This window comes from Lissotriton vulgaris, chromosome 12 (genome assembly GCF_964263255.1).
Source record: "Lissotriton vulgaris chromosome 12, aLisVul1.2, whole genome shotgun sequence".
Taxonomy (NCBI): domain Eukaryota; kingdom Metazoa; phylum Chordata; class Amphibia; order Caudata; family Salamandridae; genus Lissotriton; species Lissotriton vulgaris.
Window position 1 is genome coordinate 6,709,532 of NC_141700.1, and position 22,089 is coordinate 6,731,620.

Consider the following 22,089-nt stretch of genomic DNA (forward strand, 5'->3'; position numbering starts at 1 on the left):
TCGCCCCTGCCAGCTGTCACTGGACCCAACTGGGCACAGTGGACACGAGGGGCATTGACAGTGAACATGAACTTCTTCCCAGGGAGCCCCCCCATACCCACACCTGGCCCCCAGTGCCACGCACCAAGCATTCCTCTATGCACGGCGTGCCCCGCCTGACAGCAGCTGTTGGCAGTCGCTGCCACCACAGATGGGCACAGCCGCGGCTTGTTACCAATCTCAGCTGCCCGGAAACAAAGAGGAACTGTGCTGTCCTGTGATAACCGGCCAAGGAAACTCCGATGTGGGAAAGGGTTTTGCTTCTTAAAGCTCTTTTTAAAACTGTGTGTAGGACCTGAAGGTTGGTATGCAAGGACCTCCGCGACAAAGGCATTAACCCACTGAGCAGTGACCTGCACACAGGATACAAGGGTAGTGTATTGGAGGAGACACATTTGCTCCATAGGCTATTAGGCTATTTTGTGACTGAAGCCTTCGAACCGAAGATTTACACACGCTTCTCTGGAGCACGCGCGTTAACCAACTGAGCTGTCTGACCAACATTTCACAACTGAGACTTGCTGGCTGCAGAGATCTCTGCAGCAGGGGCCTCGTCGTACAGGATGGCCAGAAAAGTATTACTATTGTCAGTATCTTAGGTGCAAGTCTGCAGAACAATGGGTGGACCATTGGCGGACCGACAGACATGACTCTGCTTTCCGACTCCAGATTAAGCCCCCTTTCTACCACCACATACCAACATATGGGACTCCCGCCTGCTTCGGCCACTGCCTCTCACCATGCGCCAACTTTGGCTCTTGATACATGTGCACCGCCACTAAAAAGTAGCCCCCTTCAGTGCTACAGCTGGGAGGAAAATTTTTGTTTACATTTTTTATTTATTTTTCCCATTGAATGGTTTATTTACTACTCATGTTTTGTTTGCAGACACGTGCATGCCACTCTAAGGCAGAGGTACTTTGCAAAAAACATTGCAGGCTTGCCAAGGCCAGACCTATTGGCTTTGCCAATGTTTGTTACAAGTTGTTGTTTTGCCAACAAACTATCGCACCTTCCACGCATTGCCAATTCCAGCTCATCAACCAACATCAACTCGCTCAGACAGGAACTACCAGATCCCGGATTCTCCGTCGCCTGCAGACTCCAACCCGCCGCCCATCATGGTCAACCTGTAGATGGAAGCCCTCGGAGCCATCCTCGCCGCAGACAACACTCAACTCAAACTCTCCTCAACCAACGACATTTAGAGAATCAAAGCCTGATCTGAACACATTCAAACCTGGATGCTACATCAAACAAAGACTGAATGCCACCTCTTGTTTACCACAGCGGCAAACATTCACTCCGATTCAGTCATGGCGCTCAACATGAACCTCAAAGGGGACACATCCCAACTAAGAATTGGTCAAACCCCTCGATTCAAACCGCTCACTTGGACATGTGGCCAAGAAGCCCATAGCAGCCCGGTTCCAACTCCCTCTCCTAAAAGAAAAGGGAAACCATGTCTCGCTGGAGAGGAGGTCAGCATGACTGGTCCAGCCCGAGTCTTCTTAGACCTTCATGGAGGCAAGACCCCGCTCGACAGCATCCCAGGGACCAGCCTCCCTGGCCCGAAAGGATCCTTTACGCAGCGCCAGGACTCATCAAGTGTCTGAATGAATCGGACATGACCCTCAGGCTACAGAACCTATACTGGCTCCCTGCATGCTCCAATCATGGCTCAGCGGCATCATTTACAAGGCGCTCTACGCAAGACCCCGCTTTACCTTGACAACAAACCCATGTCTGTTGAAACCTGGAAGATTCCGGAAGGAAAAAACATAAGCGCTCCTTCTCAGGAATGGCGCCTAGGATCTGGAACTCTCTCCCGCCGGAAATCAGATTATCTCTTCCACCACACTCTTTAAAAATGAAGTAAAAGCTATCCTCAAGGCTAAATACACCTGAACTACTATCTCGAACACTGTTAGTACTCTGCACCGATCTATACTACTTGTCTGACCCTTTTGATTATTTGTATTAACTGTCTTATTATTCACATGTTTGGCTTTGTAGCCACCTATTCTGTACTATTTGACCTATTGATTTATCTGTGTAACTATACTCCCTCAGGTACTTCTCTTTGTAAAGCGCTCTGATATCTGCAAGGATCTTGTCCGCGCTATATAAAACTTTCAAAATAAATAAATAAATGTCTGAAGATCAAAGCTTGGGGAGGAGCTCAGACACTGCCAGACTATCGACCTCATATGTGCAGCAACCCTCACACACTCCAGCAAGAACCATAAATCTCTGCTCTTCGAGGAACTTTCTTCAAGATGGGCAGAGCGCTCACCCTTTCCCTCGCTCTACCAGCGGTCCCACACCCACAAGGTATCCCCGCTGGGGCTTGCCCCAGAACAGCTCTCACTTGCTTCCCAGAGAGGTCTGCGCATTAGAAGAACTAAAACAAAACAAACAAACAAACGTTATACAACTTTTAAAAGTCAGGCTCAGGGAAGTACTCTACCAATGTCCCCCATTCTAAGGGAGCAGAATAGGTTTTAAAGATCCAGACGAAGATCCAAGAGAAAACCCAGGAAGGACAAATCAAGCAAGAAAGAGGTCAGGGACCCCTTCAAAGCTTGTGAGGGTGGAGAAGCTGAGGGAGTGAAACAACGCTTTTCTGATAGCAAGGCCAGGGGAAAGGAGACTAGGGTGAGGCCTAACCGCCCCCCGCCGAGGCGCCACTGAAACAAGGAGATTCAGCCACAAACGTGAGCCTCTAGTCAAGTTAGATTTACAGAATATTTGAAATCTTACTGGGACCCTTTAAGTCCAGCCGTGAACGCTATAGAAAGTTCCTGATCTCAAGACAAAGCAAAAGAGAGGAAGTCTGTTTTCTGTAATGTCACATGCAGACTGAAGCCGGCCTCCCACCAGTGCCGGCCTCACCCGGGCACAGTGGTACTAATAAGGCAGGAGGCCACACTCCTTTGGATGGCTTAAGGCTCTGCGTCGTCGGGGGCTGAAGAGCTGAGGGAGGCACTAGAAACCTGGACAGTCACCAACCTCAACTACACAACAGATTCCCCCCTAACCGGCCTGCGCCTGGACTCTATTCACTCCTCCTGGGTGCACCCAATCTGGTACCCAGTGCTTAATTTGAGCTGGTCGTTTCCAGTGCTCAGCACCAGCACCAGATTGTCACTTATTTATTGACAAATGAAGCACTGCTGGCGCCAGATGGTCGACTAATGAGCCCTTTGTGGGGGCAAAGCTTCCTGAATACCAACAAGTAGAGATTCTTTAATGTCGGAAGTTTATCGGTCCCATTTAAAATGTTTGCGCTGCAAGTAATCCATTTGTAGCCAAATGGGTAAAAGGATTATTTTTGCTGCAATAATTAAGTTTCTCTCTTTCCACAAAAGTGTCTCTAAGTATTTTTTTGTTTTTAGTCAACTGCTTTGGGCATTACAGTTCTTGCATCCCCTCACCTCATGAAACCCACCCGTGTTACCAAACACAAGACAATCCAGCTTTCCAGAAGTCTTTGGATAGCCTCATCTGGTTTTCCTTGAGCAGGTAGCTAGTTCCAGAAACTGTCGGAGCTAGATGCATTTTTAGCCACTCTCCCACCTCAAACTGCCAGGAGGACTTTTACAGATACAGGAGACCAAGTCAGGAGGAACCCCTCACAATGCAATGCACAACAGATCACCTCCTGACCTCTGGGTGACCCTTCACTCACAAGTACCGTTTGTTCTCTCTCTCAAAGTGGGCACCTGTCCTAAAGGGAATGTTCCTTTGTTCCTGTATCTGCTGGTCCTATGAGCTGGTAGGGGGCTAAGGGGTTCATGGGCGAATTTTAATGCCTTCACAAGAAGTCGTCCAAAGACCCTGAAAGGATTTCACAAATAGAAACAGGTCATGGAAAGCCAGCAGCACACTAACACCCCGTGAACTGCACCCATCCGCGAGACAGCCCGGATATACCCTTCTTGCTCCCTACGTGCACTACACAGCAGGTCCGAGGGCGCCTTGTAAGCACCATGTAGGTGAAAGAGGCAAGTCCATGAATGAAGCCAAACTTAGATCTGTGGTTGGGCCAGCTGGCCACAACCTGGCACTGTATTGTGTAGTTATATATCACTTACTAGCCCTGATGAGACAGCCATGAGCCTTGCAGACGACTAGCGCCACTCTGTGTAGCCCCGTGTTCCCTTCTTGTGCTAGTTTCAAGTATAGTAAGCCATCTATCAGACCCTGATTGACAGATTAGCTGCCTGTCTTTTTTAGTCTAAAGCAGTGACTCTTAACCAGAGGTCTGGAAGTCCACGAAGCCTACTCCGAAGGCCTGCGACTGCTTGGAAAAATAACTATAAACAGAAGAATAAAGTTTATATAATTAAAGGAGCAAAATATAACGCTCAACATTTTGAAACGTTCTGTAAATAAGAAGGACTTTGAAATGAGGCTAAAAATGAAGTTATCCTCAGATTTGTTTGTGCAAGTGCATCAAACCAAATATAGGGAGGATAATCAGTGGCCTAATGCGAATTCAGAAAAGCTCCAGTCTCCCTTTAAAGTTTTTTGTTTTTACGTGCTTGTAAATTAAAAAAATCTATTTCTTCATTTCTAGATTTCTTTGATGAATGCCATTTTCTGTATGTATTGCGGTTCAAATCATTGAAAGTGCTTAGGCCTGGGTCCAGGCATCCAATAATGATTCCATGGGGTCCCGGCTAACAGTAATGATTCACAGAACAAGTGAGGTTGAGATACAGTAAACTACACCTATCACTTCCAGTGACTTTAAGGGTCAAACCCCTAACCTTCCATAAGAGAGAGAGTCACCTCCACACTAAATCAAAACAGAATGATCAGCACACCCAAATTCAAGTATATAACCAATATCTTTGTCTGTTTTGCCAAATTTCACATTAAACCTCCATTTGAACTTAATGCACAGACTCCATTTAATTTTTCTTTAAACTATTCCTTTTATTCACATCTTCTCTCTTCTTCTATTAAAAACATTTCTTCATAAGTAGCCTAAGAATCACCAACACGTTTCGTCTCTAACACAAGACTTCTTCAGGGCTTATTGATTAAGCTTCTTGTTATTGAGCGACGCACCCAATGACCGATCTGGTCTATCAGTGTATCTTAGGTCAGTCTTCCCTCCGATTTCGATAATCATATGTGCATGCAGCGTGTTCGCATCAGTAATGTCCAAACAGTCGAGTGGCAAAAATCAATACCAAGAAGCTTAATCCATGAGCCCTGAAGAAGTCTCATGTAAGAGACGATTTGCTTTGGCGATTCTTTGGCTACTTTTGAAGAAATGGTTTTATTATAAGAAGAAAAAGAAAAGATGTGAATAGAAGGAACATTTTAAAGAAAAATAAAATAGAGTCTGTACATTAAGTTCAAATTAATGTTTAAAAAGGAATTTGGCAACACAGCCGCAGATATTGGTCACATACATGATTCAGGGTGCGCTGATCATTCTGTTTTAACAGTAATGATTAATTGGGAGTCGACACAGGGAAAAAGGTTAAGAACCATTGGTTCAAAGGAAGTTAACAGCTATTGTAACTGATGCAGATGTTTCGGTTACGGATATTTCCGTGTCCTTTCTGACGTGTTATCAGTGCAGCAGGTCAGGTATGTGCCCACGGACTGACTATCCCTGCCCGTGTTACCACATGTAGGTGGCCCATTATCAGCTCCTCATTAGTGCCAAGCGTTCCAGTACTTCACAGGCAGCATTGTCTAGGGCTGCCCTCCTCCATGCTTTTCCTTCCCTTCCCCCCCACCTTCTCATATTTAGTCTGTTCCCAAGCGCACTAGCCCACTCCCCTCCGGGACAAACAACTCTCCTTCTGCCCAAGAAAACACAGTGCTCAATTAGTAGTGCAGGCAACATGGCTTCCATACGTCCTCAAACCTTTATTGTCCGTATCCCCCCCACCCCCAACAAAAAAACAGGGAACAACAAACAACTCATGTTCTTCCCCATCTCAAGAGACAAGACAATCCTAACACACAATCTTCCCCCTTTAACCCCCCCCCCCCCCCCCAACATTTAAGACTCGGACATCAAAACATGAGGCAACGAGGTGAGAGGGCTGTATGTCTGTGGAAGTCGTGAGGTGCAATACAGACCCCAAATGCATAACGAAGAGGGGTCAATACAGAAATGGTCAGGGTCTATCCACGCAGCCACCCCTGTAGCCCAAGGCGCCCCAAAATTCAGCAGCATGGGAAACACGCCTGAACAGTACATCGTCGTTCATCCCTCCCATAAACAAAGGATACTGGAGTGGTGGGGGGGATTAAGAACACTTCTAAATTCACATTATGTGGTACTGGCGTCAATGTAGGGTCCTCGGATGGACCACGAAGCCCACTTGGGGGACTGGATATATTCCACTGCACAAGAAGCTTCCGCTACGAAGCAACTGGACAGATCTGAAATGTCCCAAAAACGGAGGGTGGGGTCCCATGGACAAAGCTGACAAACGGAGTTTATAGCCAAATAAACACTACTTCCAAAAAGACATGCTACTGAGGGAGTGTGCGCTGATGGGTGGAAGACCCCACTCCCCCTTGCACCTCTGTAAATGGACCAAAGTACCTGTGACAAGAGGTTATAGGAGTCAGTCACCGGAAAGTGAAAGAAAAACTTTTTTAAAAGCCCAGAGGCCGGTGGCAGCAAAGATAAAAGAAACGCCTGACATTGCTGCCTCCCGCCACGCAAGCAACTGAAGAATTGGAAATGCACCCTGTGTATCCGCTACATACGGTACAAGCCATGGCTAGCTGGGTACCACAGCACCGGCAGAGGTTCCAGGTTAGTTGTGTAACCACTGAACAAGCAACAAGCCATGGCACAGACAGGTACCACAGCACCGGCAGAGGTTCCAGGTTAGTTTTGTAACCACTGAACAAGCAACAAGCCATGGCACAGACAGGTACCACAGCACCGGCAGAGGTTCCAGGTTAGCTGTGTAACCACAGCACAAGCTACAAGCCATGGCACAGACAGGTACCACAGCACCGGCAGAGGTTCCAGGTTAGCTGTGTAACCACAGCACAAGCTACAAGCCATGGCACAGACAGGTACCACAGCACCGGCAGAGGTTCCAGGTTAGCTGTGTAACCACAGCACAAGCTACAAGCCATGGCACAGACAGGTACCACAGCACCGGCAGAGGTGCCAGGTTAGCTGTGTAACCACAGCACAGGCCATGGTACAGCTAAGTAATGCAGCACCGGCAGAGATTCCAAGCTAATGTGGAACCACAGCACAAGCTATGGCACAGCTAAGTAATGCAGCACCGGCAGAGGTTCCCGGTTAGTTGAGCAACTGCTGCACACGCTAAGAGCCATAGCGCAGCTAGATACCAAAGCACCAGCCCATACCTAGCGGTGTACCAACTGTATAAGTTACAAGTCATGGCATAGCTTAGTTCCCACAGCACCAGCAGAAGCAGTTCCAAATTAGCTGTGTAACCACTGCACAAGTTAGGAACCATGGCACAGCTTTGTACCGCAGCACTAACTGCATGCTGTGGCCTTTGCTACGTACAAGGCCAAAGCGTTCAATATGTGCTACAGCAATGACTTTGTGGCATTTATTAAGATTCCACAGCACCACCGACATAAAACCGCATTAGCCATGTGCCACAGCACCAGCCACTTACCTCGGCTTTAGCCATTTAACCACCGCAAAGGCATTACCAACTCCCCACTGAAAACAAAAGGTGTGAGACGCAGCAGACATTGCTACATTGGGGGTGAAAGGGTTACTGGAGGGACACCTGACTGTGTGTGCCCCTCTTACCACCTCTCATCCACCTTAGGTCTGCTGTTCCAAAGGGAAAGGGCACCAAAGAAAACCCAAACTTCACCAAAGAACCCTGACCGCCCAAATCCACCGGATGGCATACTCCAGCACAGGAAACCGTTGCCAATCTAGTCTGTAAGGCTGCCAAGTTCTCAGTTTACAGTCCACATGGATCTTTTTATTCAACCAATAATAAAAAATGATTCACCATTTTTAAGCTGTCCTCAGTTTGGTTAGAGTTTTTCACAGTCCAGAATCCCACCAGAAAGAAAACAAATCAAAAACACACAAACGTGGGTCCACCAAGCGCTGCAGCCTTCAGGGGCTAGTCCGGATCCTGGCGAGGCGTGCGCGGAGTCCACTGGGCGAGACCCTTATCCACGTAGATCTTGGTCCCTGAAGGCCACGCAATTCCTCCACAGGCCCCCCCCAAGTGTCCCAAACTGCGTCCTGCCACATAACGGAGCGTGTGATGGAGTGCTACGCCATCACAAACTCGGACGGCATGTCGGCCGCCACCTCGGGCTTCCAGAGCATGTCCTCCAGGTCCAGGCTGCCCTCACTGGACACACTGCCATGGCTGCTGCTCCGTGCTGCCTTGCGATTGGGCAGCCAGTGGTAGGGTGCACGTGCATCGCGCCGAGCCTTCCGGCGCATGCGCTTCTGCTGCATTAAGAGCTGCAGTCGCTCCACCTTGCAGCGCGTGGCGCGGTTCTCAGTCTGCCGCAAGCGGTCACCTGTGGAGAGAATAGGAGTGATTGTTAGAAAGGAGCCTTAGAACAATAGGAGGGTGCAGCACCAAGACCAGGGGGCTGGGACCGCGATCCCATCCTAGACCCCTACACCCCTACCACCCACTGACACAGACCACACGTGGTCTGCAACCTTGCGACTGCCCCAGCCTCTGTACCAGGATGTCCTTCATTCATGTAGCCTTTTGCTATCACTCCTGCTGGGGGCTGGGTCTTTCCAGCCTGGTTCTGTGAATACACAGAACCTTCAGCCGTCTCCCTCACATGGACTTCTTACTCCACAGCCTGCCCCTTCAGTTACCATCTCTCCTCCTGCACATCCTATTCAGTTAGCTTACAAACAGTTCCACCATCACCCACCCTCACTAGTCTCAGGTGGCTCCCTGAACCCCACACATAGCACGTGGACAGGTGTTTAATACTAAACACGCCCAATCCCCCTCAAAAAGAAGCCCAAAACAAGCCCAATCCCGTCGAAAAGAAGCCCAAAACAAGCACAATCCCATCGAAAAGAAACACAATACAAGCGCAATCCCCTCAAAAACAAGCCCAAAACAAGCCCAAGTCCTCCCAAATAAAGCCCCAAAAACGCCCTACTCCACCGCCTCACCTGAAAATATTGAATATATAGTGAACATTCAAAAGCACAGATTTTGCGTGAAAGCAGAAGCACATTTAAGCATGCATTAAAGAGCACACTCCTGACTCTTGGCAAATGGGACTTGAGACTGACAGGCATGCAGTCAAAAAATGCCTGGACTTCAATTACTCCGATTTCAGTTCAGTATGTTTTATTTGTTCTTAACTCCATTTGATTCAAATATTTCTTGTGAAAGGTAAGGTCACGAACCAAAATTTTGACGTATCAAACCCTCTACTGCTTAGGGCCCTTGACTGTAAAAGGAAACTCCCCAAGCTAAGATGGCTGCCCAGCCTGGAGTCCCTTTTTTGTTTCCGTTCCTCTGAGATGCCCTGCATTATGATACCACATCTTCTCCACAATGGTTCTGCCCAGCCTCCATGCTCCAGTGGGCTCCGCAGACTCAGTCTGTAGAAGAGCCAACTCCCTCCACAAGCCTTAGAATCCACACCCCACCATATGAAAATAAAAACTCACAACTGCCAATATTAGGGGCACGTAGCAGCACCATCCTGCTGGACCTTTCAGCCAGTCCCGCACCGCCTCAGGGTGGAGCCTCTTTAGCCTCCATCTTTGCTCTCCGCAATACTCCTGATACACTACGCCGCGCCACAAACCCACGCCTGAAGCACCACACCCTCTGCCAAAGAACTTGAATCACTCCTGATCCTGACAGTCAAGTCTTATCCCACAATTCCCATTCCCAGAGGAACCTGCACAGGCCGAGCACAGGACAAGAGCGCCTAGCTCACTGAAACCCAGCGTGAAGCTTCAGCGCCGTCAGCCATACACGACAGACTGGACTACTCATACTCCGCTTACGTTCACACTAACCAATACACACCACTGCTGGAGTATGTCCCTACCCCAACACACCTTTACAGTCCACACAGCTGGTCCCCCCAAACACACCTTAACAATCTACACAGCTGCCCCCCCCCCCCCAACACACCTTTACAGTCCACACAGCTGGTCCCCCCCCCAACACACCTTTACAGTCCACACAGCTGCCCCCCCCCCCCCAACACACCTTTACAGTCCACACAGCTGGTCCCCCCCCCCCCAACACACCTTTACAGTCCACACAGCTGGCCCCCCACCCCCCAACACACCTTTACAGTCCACACAGCTGGTCCCCCCCCCAAACACACCTTTACAGTCCACACAGCTGGCCCCCCACCCCCCAACACACCTTTACAGTCCACACAGCTGGTCCCCCCAACACACCTTTACAGTCCACACAGCTGCCCCCCCCCCCCCAACACACCTTTACAGTCCACACAGCTGGTCCCCCCCCCCCCCAACACACCTTTACAGTCCACACAGCTGGCCCCCCACCCCCCAACACACCTTTACAGTCCACACAGCTGGTCCCCCCCCCAAACACACCTTTACAGTCCACACAGCTGGTCCCCCCCAACACACCTTTACAGTCCACACAGCTGGTCCACCCCCCCCCCCCCAACACACCTTTACAGTCCACACAGCTGGTCCCCCCCAACACACCTTTACAGTCCACACCCAACACACCTTTACAGTCCACACAGCTGGTCAGTAAAAATCAGACAGGCATGGAAACGGTCTAATATTCCCTCTCGCCCTCTCCTCCTGTGTTGGAAGCGGGGGTGGGGCAGGGGATGCCCCTCTCTCACACAACTCCCGTTGAGTTTGATTTTTGGGATATATAAATATCTCTCCTAATCTCTAATGAACTGTCTGAAGCCAGGAGTTGAGAATGAGAGAATGTGGCCTAACGGCTAGGGCGGTCGACCTCGGAGCTGGGGAACCAGGTTTGAGTCTCGGCAACGACGCTCAACATCCTGGGATTCTGGGCAAATCACTGAATCTCCCTGTGCCCAACAAGACTGAATGTGTCCTCATGCAACGCAACTGGTGCTCATGTAAAGCGCTCCGATACCTCGAGTCTAGTTCGCGCTAAAGAGTCTCTGGCAGCTCCCCTCTCCTTTCCTCTGCTGTGTTTGGAGCCAGGAGCTCTTGAATGTGTCTCCCCTCTCCTCCCTCCTGCTTCCGGGAGCTGTCTGCAGCAGTCACGTGTTTCTATTCTTGGCTCGATAAATGCTCCAGGGCCTGCGGTATTTAGAGCCAGCTCTTACATTAGTGCGCCCAGGGAGCGCCTCGAAGCCCAGGGTGTGATTCAGAGGTGCTTGCATCCGGGGCGCTGCTCCAAAGCCATTTCACGCACACCCTGCACCACAGTGCAGGGGGACTGGGTGACCGTGCACAGGAGGCAGGGAGGACCGGAGGCCGAACAATACCCACAGGATAACCGGGGGGAGCCATGCATAGGATAGGCAGAGAGGACGGATAGGCCTGGTCGTAGTCCATAGAATAACCGGGTGCCTGTGTATAGGATTAGGAGGGGGGAGGGGGAGGGGGGACCGGTAGGCTGAATGTTGTCTACAGGATACCTGGGTGGCTTTTGGAGATCACAGGTAGTGAGGCCCGGGAGGCACGGACATAGATCGGGGGTAGTTCCAGAAGGGGAAGCCTTGACCCCCGCCCAGACACAGGAGATGCGGGTCAGATGAGCCTGTAGGTTCTGTAGGACCAGTGAGTAGAGGTAAGTGGGGGGCGTTCTGGGCAGTGGAGGAGGACGGGGGTCTTAATTCCATGGTGGGGGTCACTGGACGCCCTTCACGGCGCACCTACCACAGGTGTATCCTAGGGAGGCATCTGGTTCCGTGTTAAAGCGCTCTGACGCAAACACGGCCTGCTGGGCGCTACAGAGAAGGCGTTAGGCTCCATCAGCACTATATGGCGCCCCCCACCCTCCGCAGGAAGAGGGCTGACGGGGCCTTAATGACTTGTCCAGCTGAAGGCGCCCCCCTCCCTCCCACAGACACACTGGCGGGTCTGTGATGGATGTCCACCCCAGCTGAGGCAGCGTCCGGCCCCCACCGCCTCCCTGGGGGCGGGGGGAATACCATCCTTGCGTGCGGGGGAGTAGGGCAGCAGGCCAGCCCCGGGTCAGCTCGGCTGCCTACCACTCCCCCACACTGACAGAGGCGCCCCTCCCCCACCCCCACCCCCCTCAGGGCCTGCCTCAATGAGATCCTGTGTGCTCCAGAGGGTGGGGGGAGACCCTGGGGGGGCGCACAGCAGGGTGGGGCGTGGGCCTGCATACCAAACAAACCAGGAGAGGAAGGGCGCCGGCGGGGTGGACTGCGAGCCCAGCCCGACGCTTGTTTCAGGGGCGTCTGAGCCGGTGCCAGCAGGATTCCGGACCAGGGCGGGGGCGCCCTGCCTAGAGTGCACGTGGCCTTGGACCAACCACCGGCTGCGACCAGGGTGGCCCCCTTTCAAGATGTGCTATGGTTTCAAGAGTCTGCAGAGGCCCGGACGAGATGCTGAATCGGATATTAAACAGAATGGGAAATATTCATTTGTAACAGACTTTTCTGTCTCCGCTCATCAGTGCGGGGTCGATGCGCGAGCGTGGGCCGCAGAGCGCACGGCGCATACAGCGCCTTCTATTTATATCTGCAGGTTCAAGTATGGACGAGTGAGGGCTAAAAATACCGGCTTTATGTGACGGGGGGGCGATCTTTCTACTGCCAGGGACATTAAAACACCGGTGATGCGGGGAGAGAACCGGCCCGACGCCAACTCTAGGTGCGACTGGCGTACACCCTTGGCAGCACGGGGGTACATATGAAGAGTACCATGGGGCGGTCATGCATGCATACAGGACACATGCGGTCATGACAGACCGGAACTCCTCCTGGGTCACGCGCACACAGCGTGAGCTCACACGGTAACATTCCTGGGGGCGAACACACGCGTACGCAGCACACCCTAGAGCAGGCATACATACATATTTATTTATTTATTTATTTATTTAAGGTTTTTGTAGAGCGCGTAGTAACCCTTGAGCATCCCAGCGCTTGAGCCTGACTAAGGAGGGAACAGCAGCGGAAGGGACGAGGAGTCAGGGGAAGAGAAGAGTTTTCAGAGCCTTCCTGAACTGAAGGAGGTTTGGTTCGGTTCTTAGTCTCCGGGGGAGACTGTTCCAGTGTTTGGCCGTGTGTACCGAGAAGCGGCGTCCTCCAGACCGAGCTTTTTTTACTCTGGGGACGGTGATGAGGTTCTCTCCGCTTGATCGAAGAGCTCTTGTCGCTTTGTAGGGAATGATGAAATCCTTGAGGATGGGTGGTCCTCTGTTATTGAGAAGTTTGTGGGCCAGACAGAGGGCCTTGAAAGCAACCCTTTCTCTGACTGGAAGCCAGTGATGAAGCTTCAGAGCTGGCTTTGCCGAAGATCTGGCGGGGGTGTGAGTGAGTAGTCGGGCCGCGGCGTTTTGGATTCTCTGCAGGGTATTGAGTGTAGCTTCCGGGGCGCCCAGGTAGATTGCATTGCTGTAATCTAGCCTCGCCAAGATGAGGCCCTGGATCAATAGTTTCCGGGAAGTGGCAGGAAGCAGAGGGAAGACCTTCCTACATGCCCTGAGGAGTCCAAAGCATATTCCTGCCGTCTTTTTGGCCTGAGTTCTGAAGCTCAGATACTTTTCGAGCCATACGCCCAGGCTCTTAACCTCATCCTTGGGGGCAGGGGGGTCACCTAAACAGTCTGGCCAGATGTTCGGCGGCAAGGAGGGCCCTTTATGACCGAGCAGCAGGATTTCGGTCTTGGACCCATTCAGTTTCAGCGCTGAGGTGTTCATCCAGCTGTGGATTTCGGTGAGACAGCTGTGAAGATCGGAGGGATCTTGGTGAGGGTGTGAGAGGGTCACCACCAGCTGGGTATCATACAAGAACACGTACACACAGTAAAAACACAAAATAGCGGAGGGCAGGAGTACACAGGCTGCAATGTAACATGCCTAATGAAATACACACAAGTGAATGGAAGCGCACCCAGGGCAGCCCTGCATGCATACAGTAACACACATGGCCACACAGACACACAGTAAACATCCAGAGGCTGTCGCAGCATGAACCTCAAACGCTTACACACGGCCCATGGACAGCCTCCGGGGAAAGGACCGGTGTAACCTTCAGGTGGAGGGGGTGGGTGTGCCTGTAAGGCACCAAGACACATGCACGTCCCATATGGAAAAAACTGCCACACGAAGCTTCCTGGAAGAGACGATGTACAGCCCCTTCCTCATCAGGTGCGAGCCCCCCAGGGTTCCAGGCTGTCTCCTGTCAACTCCAAAGGTACTCGACTCACAGACAACAGCATCAAGATTCACCAATATGCCGAAGACACAACCCTGCTAGAAAGTCTCGTCTGCTTCAGACATCCAACGTCTCAAACACTGCCGGCACACCATCCAGGACTGGACGTTCAACACCCGAAGCTCAAACCAACCAAGACAGTGGCCTGTTTGCCAAGAACTACAAACTACAGTACAAACCTGGCTCAATGGCATGAACCCCAACTCCCACGGAATGCCACATCACTTGCAATCACTGTGGAGGAGTGGAGAAGTGTGGCTCAATGATTAGAGCGGCAGACCCTGCTGCAGAGGTCTGGCCCGGGACCAGGGTTCAATTCCCCGCCTCGGTGGGTCTTGGGCTCAAAATTCCACGGACCTGATAATTCTCGCCTCGGTGCCTATTCCAATCATGGAGTCCCACTCTGCAACTCTGGGCAATAGCTTGCTTAATCTCCACAACGGCCCCCACAACGCTAAGGATGCCTGGCTTCAACTTGGGGGTGCCCAGGAGTGGACGCCTCACATGGAAAGCCAGGATGGGTTCCACAGCGGTATTCGTACAAGTGCCTTGAGACCCTTGCGGGTGAGTAGTGCGCTATACAAGTATCAATTACTGTGGACACCAACCTCCCCCTCAAGGAACACACTGTCCAAGACGCACAAGGGAAGCCTGGGAGGCGCTCTCTCTTCTAAAGAAAGTCAAAGAGTTGCTCATAAAAGGGACTCCAGACTGGCTGTTCATGCCCCCATCTTCCTGCATCTGGATGGAGGGGCCTTCTAGGTTCCAACTCAGCACCCTTACAGGCATCTTACACGCTGCAGCACGTCTCATCCAAGACCTAAAAGGGAGTGATCACATCAAATCCATCCTGACGGAACTCCAGTGGCTCTCCGCGCCACCCGCACCGTCTTCAAAACAGACTGCATCATTTACAAAGACACCGCGACCACCGCTCCCAGACGAGACAGGGGGGCAAGGCAGAGCTTACCAGGCTAATGGGGATGTTTAGGTGAGGGTTGGAGGGTGTTCGCACCCGACAAGAGTAAGAGTACCCGTGGAGCAGAAACTCCCAACACAGCAAAGGACACAGCAATGCAAACTTGGTGTTTATCGGGAAGGCAGCACCAGTCCAGGAGTGGGGACGCCTCGCTGGCGGGGAGGGAGAGCAGGAATCCTGTCAGTACCTGAGGACCACTCACCACCGTCTCAGCCACAGCAGGCTTTCTCCTCAGTTCTCGAGTCCTCCCAGGCCTGAAACGAGGGCAGCAGCAGAGACGTCTTGTCCAACAACCACTGGTTCTCAGTGTTGGGCCACAGAACTTCAAGGAGGTCAAAGGAGAACGGATAGTCTTTCCCAAAGAGCTCGCTTGTGTCCCAAAGTTATGGACAACTCTACTGGACGCTCTGGAGTTTGTGTACCAAACTAAGGGGCATCATTAACCGTGCGAAGTCTAGCCCCACAGGGAAAAAGCATCCTGTAATGTTTGAAGCGCCTGGAGTCAATGATGCTGAAAGCATCTGATAGTAACTGCACAGAACGTGAACTCACTCCAGGCACCATCGGATGCTGTTGCCAGGTTTGCAGCTGGGTGATTGGCACTGGGCATATCTTTCTGGAATGGAAGCAAGTGGTCCTGAACCTGGGCTCTCCTTTGCACATGTGTCACTTCCTGCAGGCTTGCCTGTCCAATACGCTTTCTACCCGTGGGATAAAAGGCGAAGGTTTCCTCTTCGCAGGAGGTTTGTGGATTCACCATGTACTACCTTGGATAGTCCAAGAAGGTGGCAGGTGGTTGGGTTGGAGGTAGATAGTCCCCTCCAAGGTCCACACTGGTCATTTGCGGCAACAGACAATCTTTGGAGGCAGACTGAGCAGACGCCCACTGAAAGGAGCCAGTACAGCCACAGTGCAGACTGAGCAGAGGGCAACGCAGAACAGAGGACCAAGCCTTGAACCAGACAGAGACACGGTGACTGCACCCAATGCCCTCACTGTGAGAGCTACAGAGAGACCACACACACCTTTCCACTAAGAATGCCCACCCTGCCCGCTGCAGTACAGTGGCTCTGCCCGAGCAGGTATGGACCAGAAGTGACCTCCCCAGACGACCAGAGGCTTGCAGCAATCTTCGCCTGGTTCCTCGTTGCCAACGTGCCCTGAGTTGCACTCCTGTGGTGGTCGCATCAGTGCCACCCACACCACATCTGAAATCAGGTATTCTTGCTCGATTAACTACAGCAAGGAGTAAGAGCAGCCCTCCCAAACTCAAGGCTACTCGCCCTAGCACCAGGAGTCCCCACCCCACTGCAGCCATTAGTCCGGGGCAAGAGTTCTTTCCAGGGTACAAGTCCAAAGGTCTGCAGCCCACCCACCATGGCACACATGCAGTCGTACCAACCAGGCATACATGCAGTGTCATTCCCTGCCACCCACCACAGCTTGCTTCAGCCGTTCCACTCAACCCACCCCAGCCCACATCACATGCAGTCGAACCAACCAACCAAACCCAGGACACATGCAGTGTTGTCCTTGCCAACCCACCGCAGCATGCATGCAGTCATACCAACCAACCGACCCTGGCACACATGCAGTAGCGTACCAAACCCACTCGGCACACATGGTGTCGTACCGGTCAACCAGTATGCAAGCAGCGTAATATTAGCATATTCATTTCTTTGGAGAGATTCCCTTACACAGTCGGGTACAGCCCAGGCACAGACAGCCTTGTACTGGAAGGGCACCTGGTAGGTGTAACTCCTGCGCCACTCACCCATGGCTTGCACATGCGGATCTGACTCTGGCACTGCACCAACGGGTGCAGGGGCTGTGGCTCGGACTTTGCTGAGGTAGTTTTGTTGCTGAGGTCCAAGGAAGTGTCTGGAGAGGTAGCGGCACACTGCGTCTGGCACCGCAACTGCGTCAGGGACTGTGGCATGCCCTGGTAGTGCCTTGTTGCGCTTAGGAGGTCATTGAGGATCTGCAGGATGGTGCCAATGTCCCGCCGGGGCCGGCCGGCGCTATCTTGACAGTTGGGGTGTAAAGTGCCTGAAGAAGAAGAGACGAAACGTGTATAACAGCAAGCCACCTCTGCTACAACAAGGGTCAGTCAAGGCTTCCCCATAAGGCATACTACAGTGCTCCTAGACCCATGCAGTGCGTGTCCCCAGACTTACGCCATGTCCCAGGCGTGCATATCAAACCCAACCACAGTCCACCCCAGACCCATGTGTGATCCTGGTCTAAAACTCAAAGAAACCACACCACTGCCCACTCCTGACCCATATGCATACCATGGTCTATTTCTTACACCCCCTAGCGTTTTCCTCACCCTATGGAGCTATACTGCTAGCAGGACCCACACCCCCTATGCTGCTGGTAGACCTCCATGCCTCCTGCGCTCTCGGCACAGCCCCATGCTCTCTATGGTGCTGGCCGACCTCTGCTTTCCTATGCTGCCGGCAGACCCCTGAGCCTCCTTTCAGCACAACCCCCATGCCCCCTATGCTGCTGGCACCCCGTGCTCTCTATGCTGTGGCACACCCACACTCCCTATGCTGCCCGGCAGACCTCTGCTCCCCCTTTGATGCCGGCAGACCCCTGCTCCCCCTATGCTGCCAGCAGACCCCTGCTCCCCCTATGCTGCCAGCAGACCCCTGCTCCCCTATGCTGCCCGGCAGACCCCTGCTCCCCCTATGCTGCCGGCAGACCCCTGCTCCCCCTATGCTGCGGCGACCCCTGCCCCCCCTATGCCTGCCGGCAGACCCCTGCTCCCCCTATGTTGTGTCAGACCCGCGTTCCTAAGCTGGAGCAGACATTCGAATGCCTATGCTGCCGGCAGACACAAGTCCCATATTCTTGGAAAGCTGCCACCAGCCTTACCAGAAAAGGTTCCTGAGAAGACCCCGGGTGCGTGGTTGACGAAGCTCTCAATGATTGCTCCAGGCTTGCGAGACCGGCTGCTGAGAGGCGTACTGCTGCTGCTGGCTGTGCTGCTGCTGCTGCCTGTGCTTGCTACCGGTGCTACTGCTACATGTGCTTTTCGTGCTGCTGGTCCTCGGGCTGCGCCCCACCTGCAAGAAGGAGAGAAGTGGGTCCACATATTGTGTACGCTGGCAGGCTTTTGCATGGGCAAGGTGGCATGCTGCGGGCTGGTTTCAGGCGAAAGATGTGGGGTGGGGTCAATGGCTTTAGGCAAGCGGGGGCCCATTCCCCTGGGGACTTAAGCAGACCAGGCCCAAAATGTGGTTGGCACCCATGGCAAGTGCAGAACCATCTCCCAGGGCACTAACAACTGACTCCGGTCAGTAGAGGTCGACAACCAGTTGGCACAGCGACCAAGAAAGGCACCAACTCCTCTCCGAGGTAACATGGGGAGCATGAAGTCTGACGCGGGCCAACTCAAAGGCTCAAGAGAACCCCATCTACAGACCAGGCGGCCATAGGCCGGACCAACACAAGACGCCAAATGAGGCAAACGCCATGGCAGGAAGTTTGGGTTCAAATGGACCACCGACCCGGGTTGGTGGTCGGGAGCAGCCCAGGAGGGGGGAGGGGATAGTACTCGTTGGACATTACACTCACCTCAGGACATGGGGAGGCACCCGTGCTGCTCTTCGCTGTTGTCGTGGTGGCGCCATGAGACCGGAAAATGCCTGGCTGTGACGGGGGCGGAGTGGGTGCTGGTGCAGTGCACGGGCATGCCTGCTAAAGAGGGGGACGGGCCATGCTGGCAGGGGGCCCCGGGGACCCGGGGAAGTTGGCGCCGGAGTGTAGAGTTCGGTAGTGAGAGGAGGCCGTGGCACCACCACTGTCACCCCTGCTGGTGATCACGTGCCGGTGCACCCCACACCCTGCTGGGCCGCAAGCTGTAGCTGCACGAACATCATGTGATCCCCCACGCGGAGGGCGAGTGTCAGAGGCGACCGGCCTGACAGGAAGTCATTCACCTGAGCAAAGGGGGAAACAAAAAAAAGCAGGCTTAATTATAGAGCAAATTTCCAACACCGAACATGCCAATACCAAGCACTGTGCCACAGAATGTGCTAATAACAGAAACTACATGGGCACATTTCAAACATTGAACATGCAAGCGGCTGACGGTACCACTGCGTGCGCCATCAGGAAGCAGCAGTTTGGGCTGGCTGTTGGAGCAGGATCAAGAAGGATTGTCATAGAGCTGCGTCCAAACTCGGTGGAAGGGATACAGCCCCCCAATAATCAGCAGCAGCTAAGATTGATTCAAACATTCCACCCATCACTTTTTTGTATACTTCAGTGTGTCGCCCTCTGTGGGAGGGGTATGCCCAGACGTGGGGCCATGCTCACTGGGCCACTGGAACCAAGCTACACCCGACCGACAGCCCCAGTCAGGGCAGGAGCTGGGCCTGGCAGTTCAGGCTTCATGGTTCCTTTGCTATTCCATAGACAAACAGCAAAGACCATGCTAACACCGGGCAGGGATGTGGAATTCTATAGCCAGACGCCCAGGACATAGGGTTTGGGGTCAAGGGCAACAAGTTTTTATGTGTATTTTGTCTTTGGCACAAGTAGCCCAGCCCCTGCAGCACAGACCTTTGGCTGCCAGTTTGCAGTATCACATTATGCATCAGGGAAGGGCACTGCCTGCAGTTAAGGGAATATTTTTGCCCATATGTTAGTGCTGTTCAAACTTGTTTTTATGGTTCATTAATTGAAAGCCTTTATTATTAGGGTGAGCGCTCTCAGTAAATGTAAGGTCTGAATGCACTACTGACAGTGGTTCCAGTATAAAAATGTGGACACACGGTTTCAAAGTTTAGCAACATGAGGCGATGCATAATGCTCCCAGAATGCTCTCTGATTTGATGAAAATATTTGCAGAAGCTTGAAAGAAAGATATTCTTTGCTTTAAAACAAATGTCATAAAAAACATTTTGCTAAACTACTGTAAAATTTCCGATACCATTTCTTTGCAGCATCCTTTAGGAACATGTGTTGATGCATGCAAGCATCGCCCAAAAATATTCATAGTGGAAATCAGTGGAACCAGTTTCAATAACATTATGGCAAACAAAACAAACCAGCATTGGCAAAGCCAGTAGGTCTGAAATTGCTGTTTTGTCAATGTGTGACTTGTGTGGGAGCTGTCGGGCCCTCACCATCATAACAACAATGATAAAAGTAAAAATATTTTATTTGGTCTAAAAAAACAAAACCAAAAAGAAAACACACTGCCTCAGTAGTTTCTCACACTGAGCAAAACTACTTTCTGTGCCCATATGCTCCTTGTGAAAGAGCAAAGAGCAGAAATGCTGTCACTCGCAGTGAAGCAGAGAGAGAGAGAGAGAGAGAGAGAGAGAGAGAGAGAGAGAGAGAGAGAGAGAGAGAGAGAGAGAGAGAGAGAGAGAGAGAGAGAGAGAGAGAGAAGGAGAGAGAGAGAGAGAGAGAGAGAGAGAGAGAGGAGAGAGAAAGAGAGAGAAAGAGAGAGAGAGAGGGAGGGAGAGAGAGAGAATACTATAACTAAAGGTCACGGTCGATGCTAGACCAAAATAGGGCCCAAATATTAAGACTCTAAAGTGAACCCATGGTCTATATCTTTGCATTAAGTGCAGCTATATGGCGTTCGTGAATTCCCAAGAATTTACAGAAGTAGGACAAGAAACGGTACTCCTAGAAAATATTTTTGAACTGCATTTTAACATGAGCAAATGTGCAGGTGTAGATTTGCTCATGCGGAAATCTGAGTGTTTGCAAGTTCACTTTCACTCCAACCACTTTTTCCTCCAACTCTGGAAGAAGGTTTATGTCTGTCATGTCGGAGTAAATTTCCAACTTTCTCAGTATGGGAAAATAATACAGAGTTCTTGAAAACCCTTAAAATATGCAAGTTAGTAGGTTGCACAGACTCAAAAGGGCATTCTAACCTTGGAACTATCGCTTACCACTACCTTAAGCTCAGTATGTAGATCTGCGGAAAGGTAGCAACATAAAGGGATTACTAGTATTCAAACACTACTATGGTATGAGCCCTGGCATAATCAGGAGGCTAGATCAGAGGTCTTGTATAGTGAGATGGCTGCCATAATTTGTCACCGCACTACATGGCACTAAAGGGACAGTGGATTTTGCTACAGGGCAAGTAGATTTATGAAGCAACCTGCCCCATGGGCGAGTGGATATTTTATTAATTTCCACCCCCCTGCTGGGAACAACATTAGCGACCGCACCACTGCACGCGCCAATACCAGGAACGGCATCACTGCATAGACAAACAGCAAACACCATGCTAACACTGGGGACAGCATCACTGCATGAGCACACAGCAGGGATAGCGCCACTGCTTGTGCGAATGCAAACACAAGGACCACGCACCCCTGCACGCGCACACACCAACGCACGGTGCATGCAAATCCTCTGGGTCAGAGCACTGCGTCAACACAGCCCTGCACGGGCGATGCCTTGCGCACTTGTGCACGCAAAGACTGCTCACGTGAGCGCCTGAGCTGTGCACACGGTCACTGCGCCACATGCATCAAGGCGCTACAAGGTATGCCCCAACCAACAGCATGCCAGCTGCACCTCACCCCCTCCGCCAAAAGGGGATGGACTGCCCCCACATACATACTACATACATGGACTAACAGCCCCATCCCCTGCAGACATTAGTGGGAGCCGGCTGCACGAATCCCCCCTCAGCCACAATA

At 51.9% G+C, this 22,089-nt stretch overlaps 1 protein-coding gene across 1 annotated transcript in view; it reads right to left on the reverse strand.

Moving 5' to 3' along the window:
* Positions 1 to 7,983: 7,983 nt before the first annotated feature.
* The window catches only part of MIDN (midnolin), a 32,595-nt gene continuing 18,489 nt past the window's right edge, over positions 7,984 to 22,089 (reverse strand). Inside the window, 8 exon segments of the mRNA XM_086946694.1 lie at positions 7,984 to 8,571; positions 17,174 to 17,452; positions 18,287 to 18,391; positions 18,438 to 18,477; positions 18,989 to 19,060; positions 19,062 to 19,159; positions 19,162 to 19,254; positions 19,257 to 19,353. Coding sequence (XP_086802820.1) covers positions 8,315 to 8,571; positions 17,174 to 17,452; positions 18,287 to 18,391; positions 18,438 to 18,477; positions 18,989 to 19,060; positions 19,062 to 19,159; positions 19,162 to 19,254; positions 19,257 to 19,353 — 1,041 coding nt within the window. The 3' untranslated portion in view covers positions 7,984 to 8,314.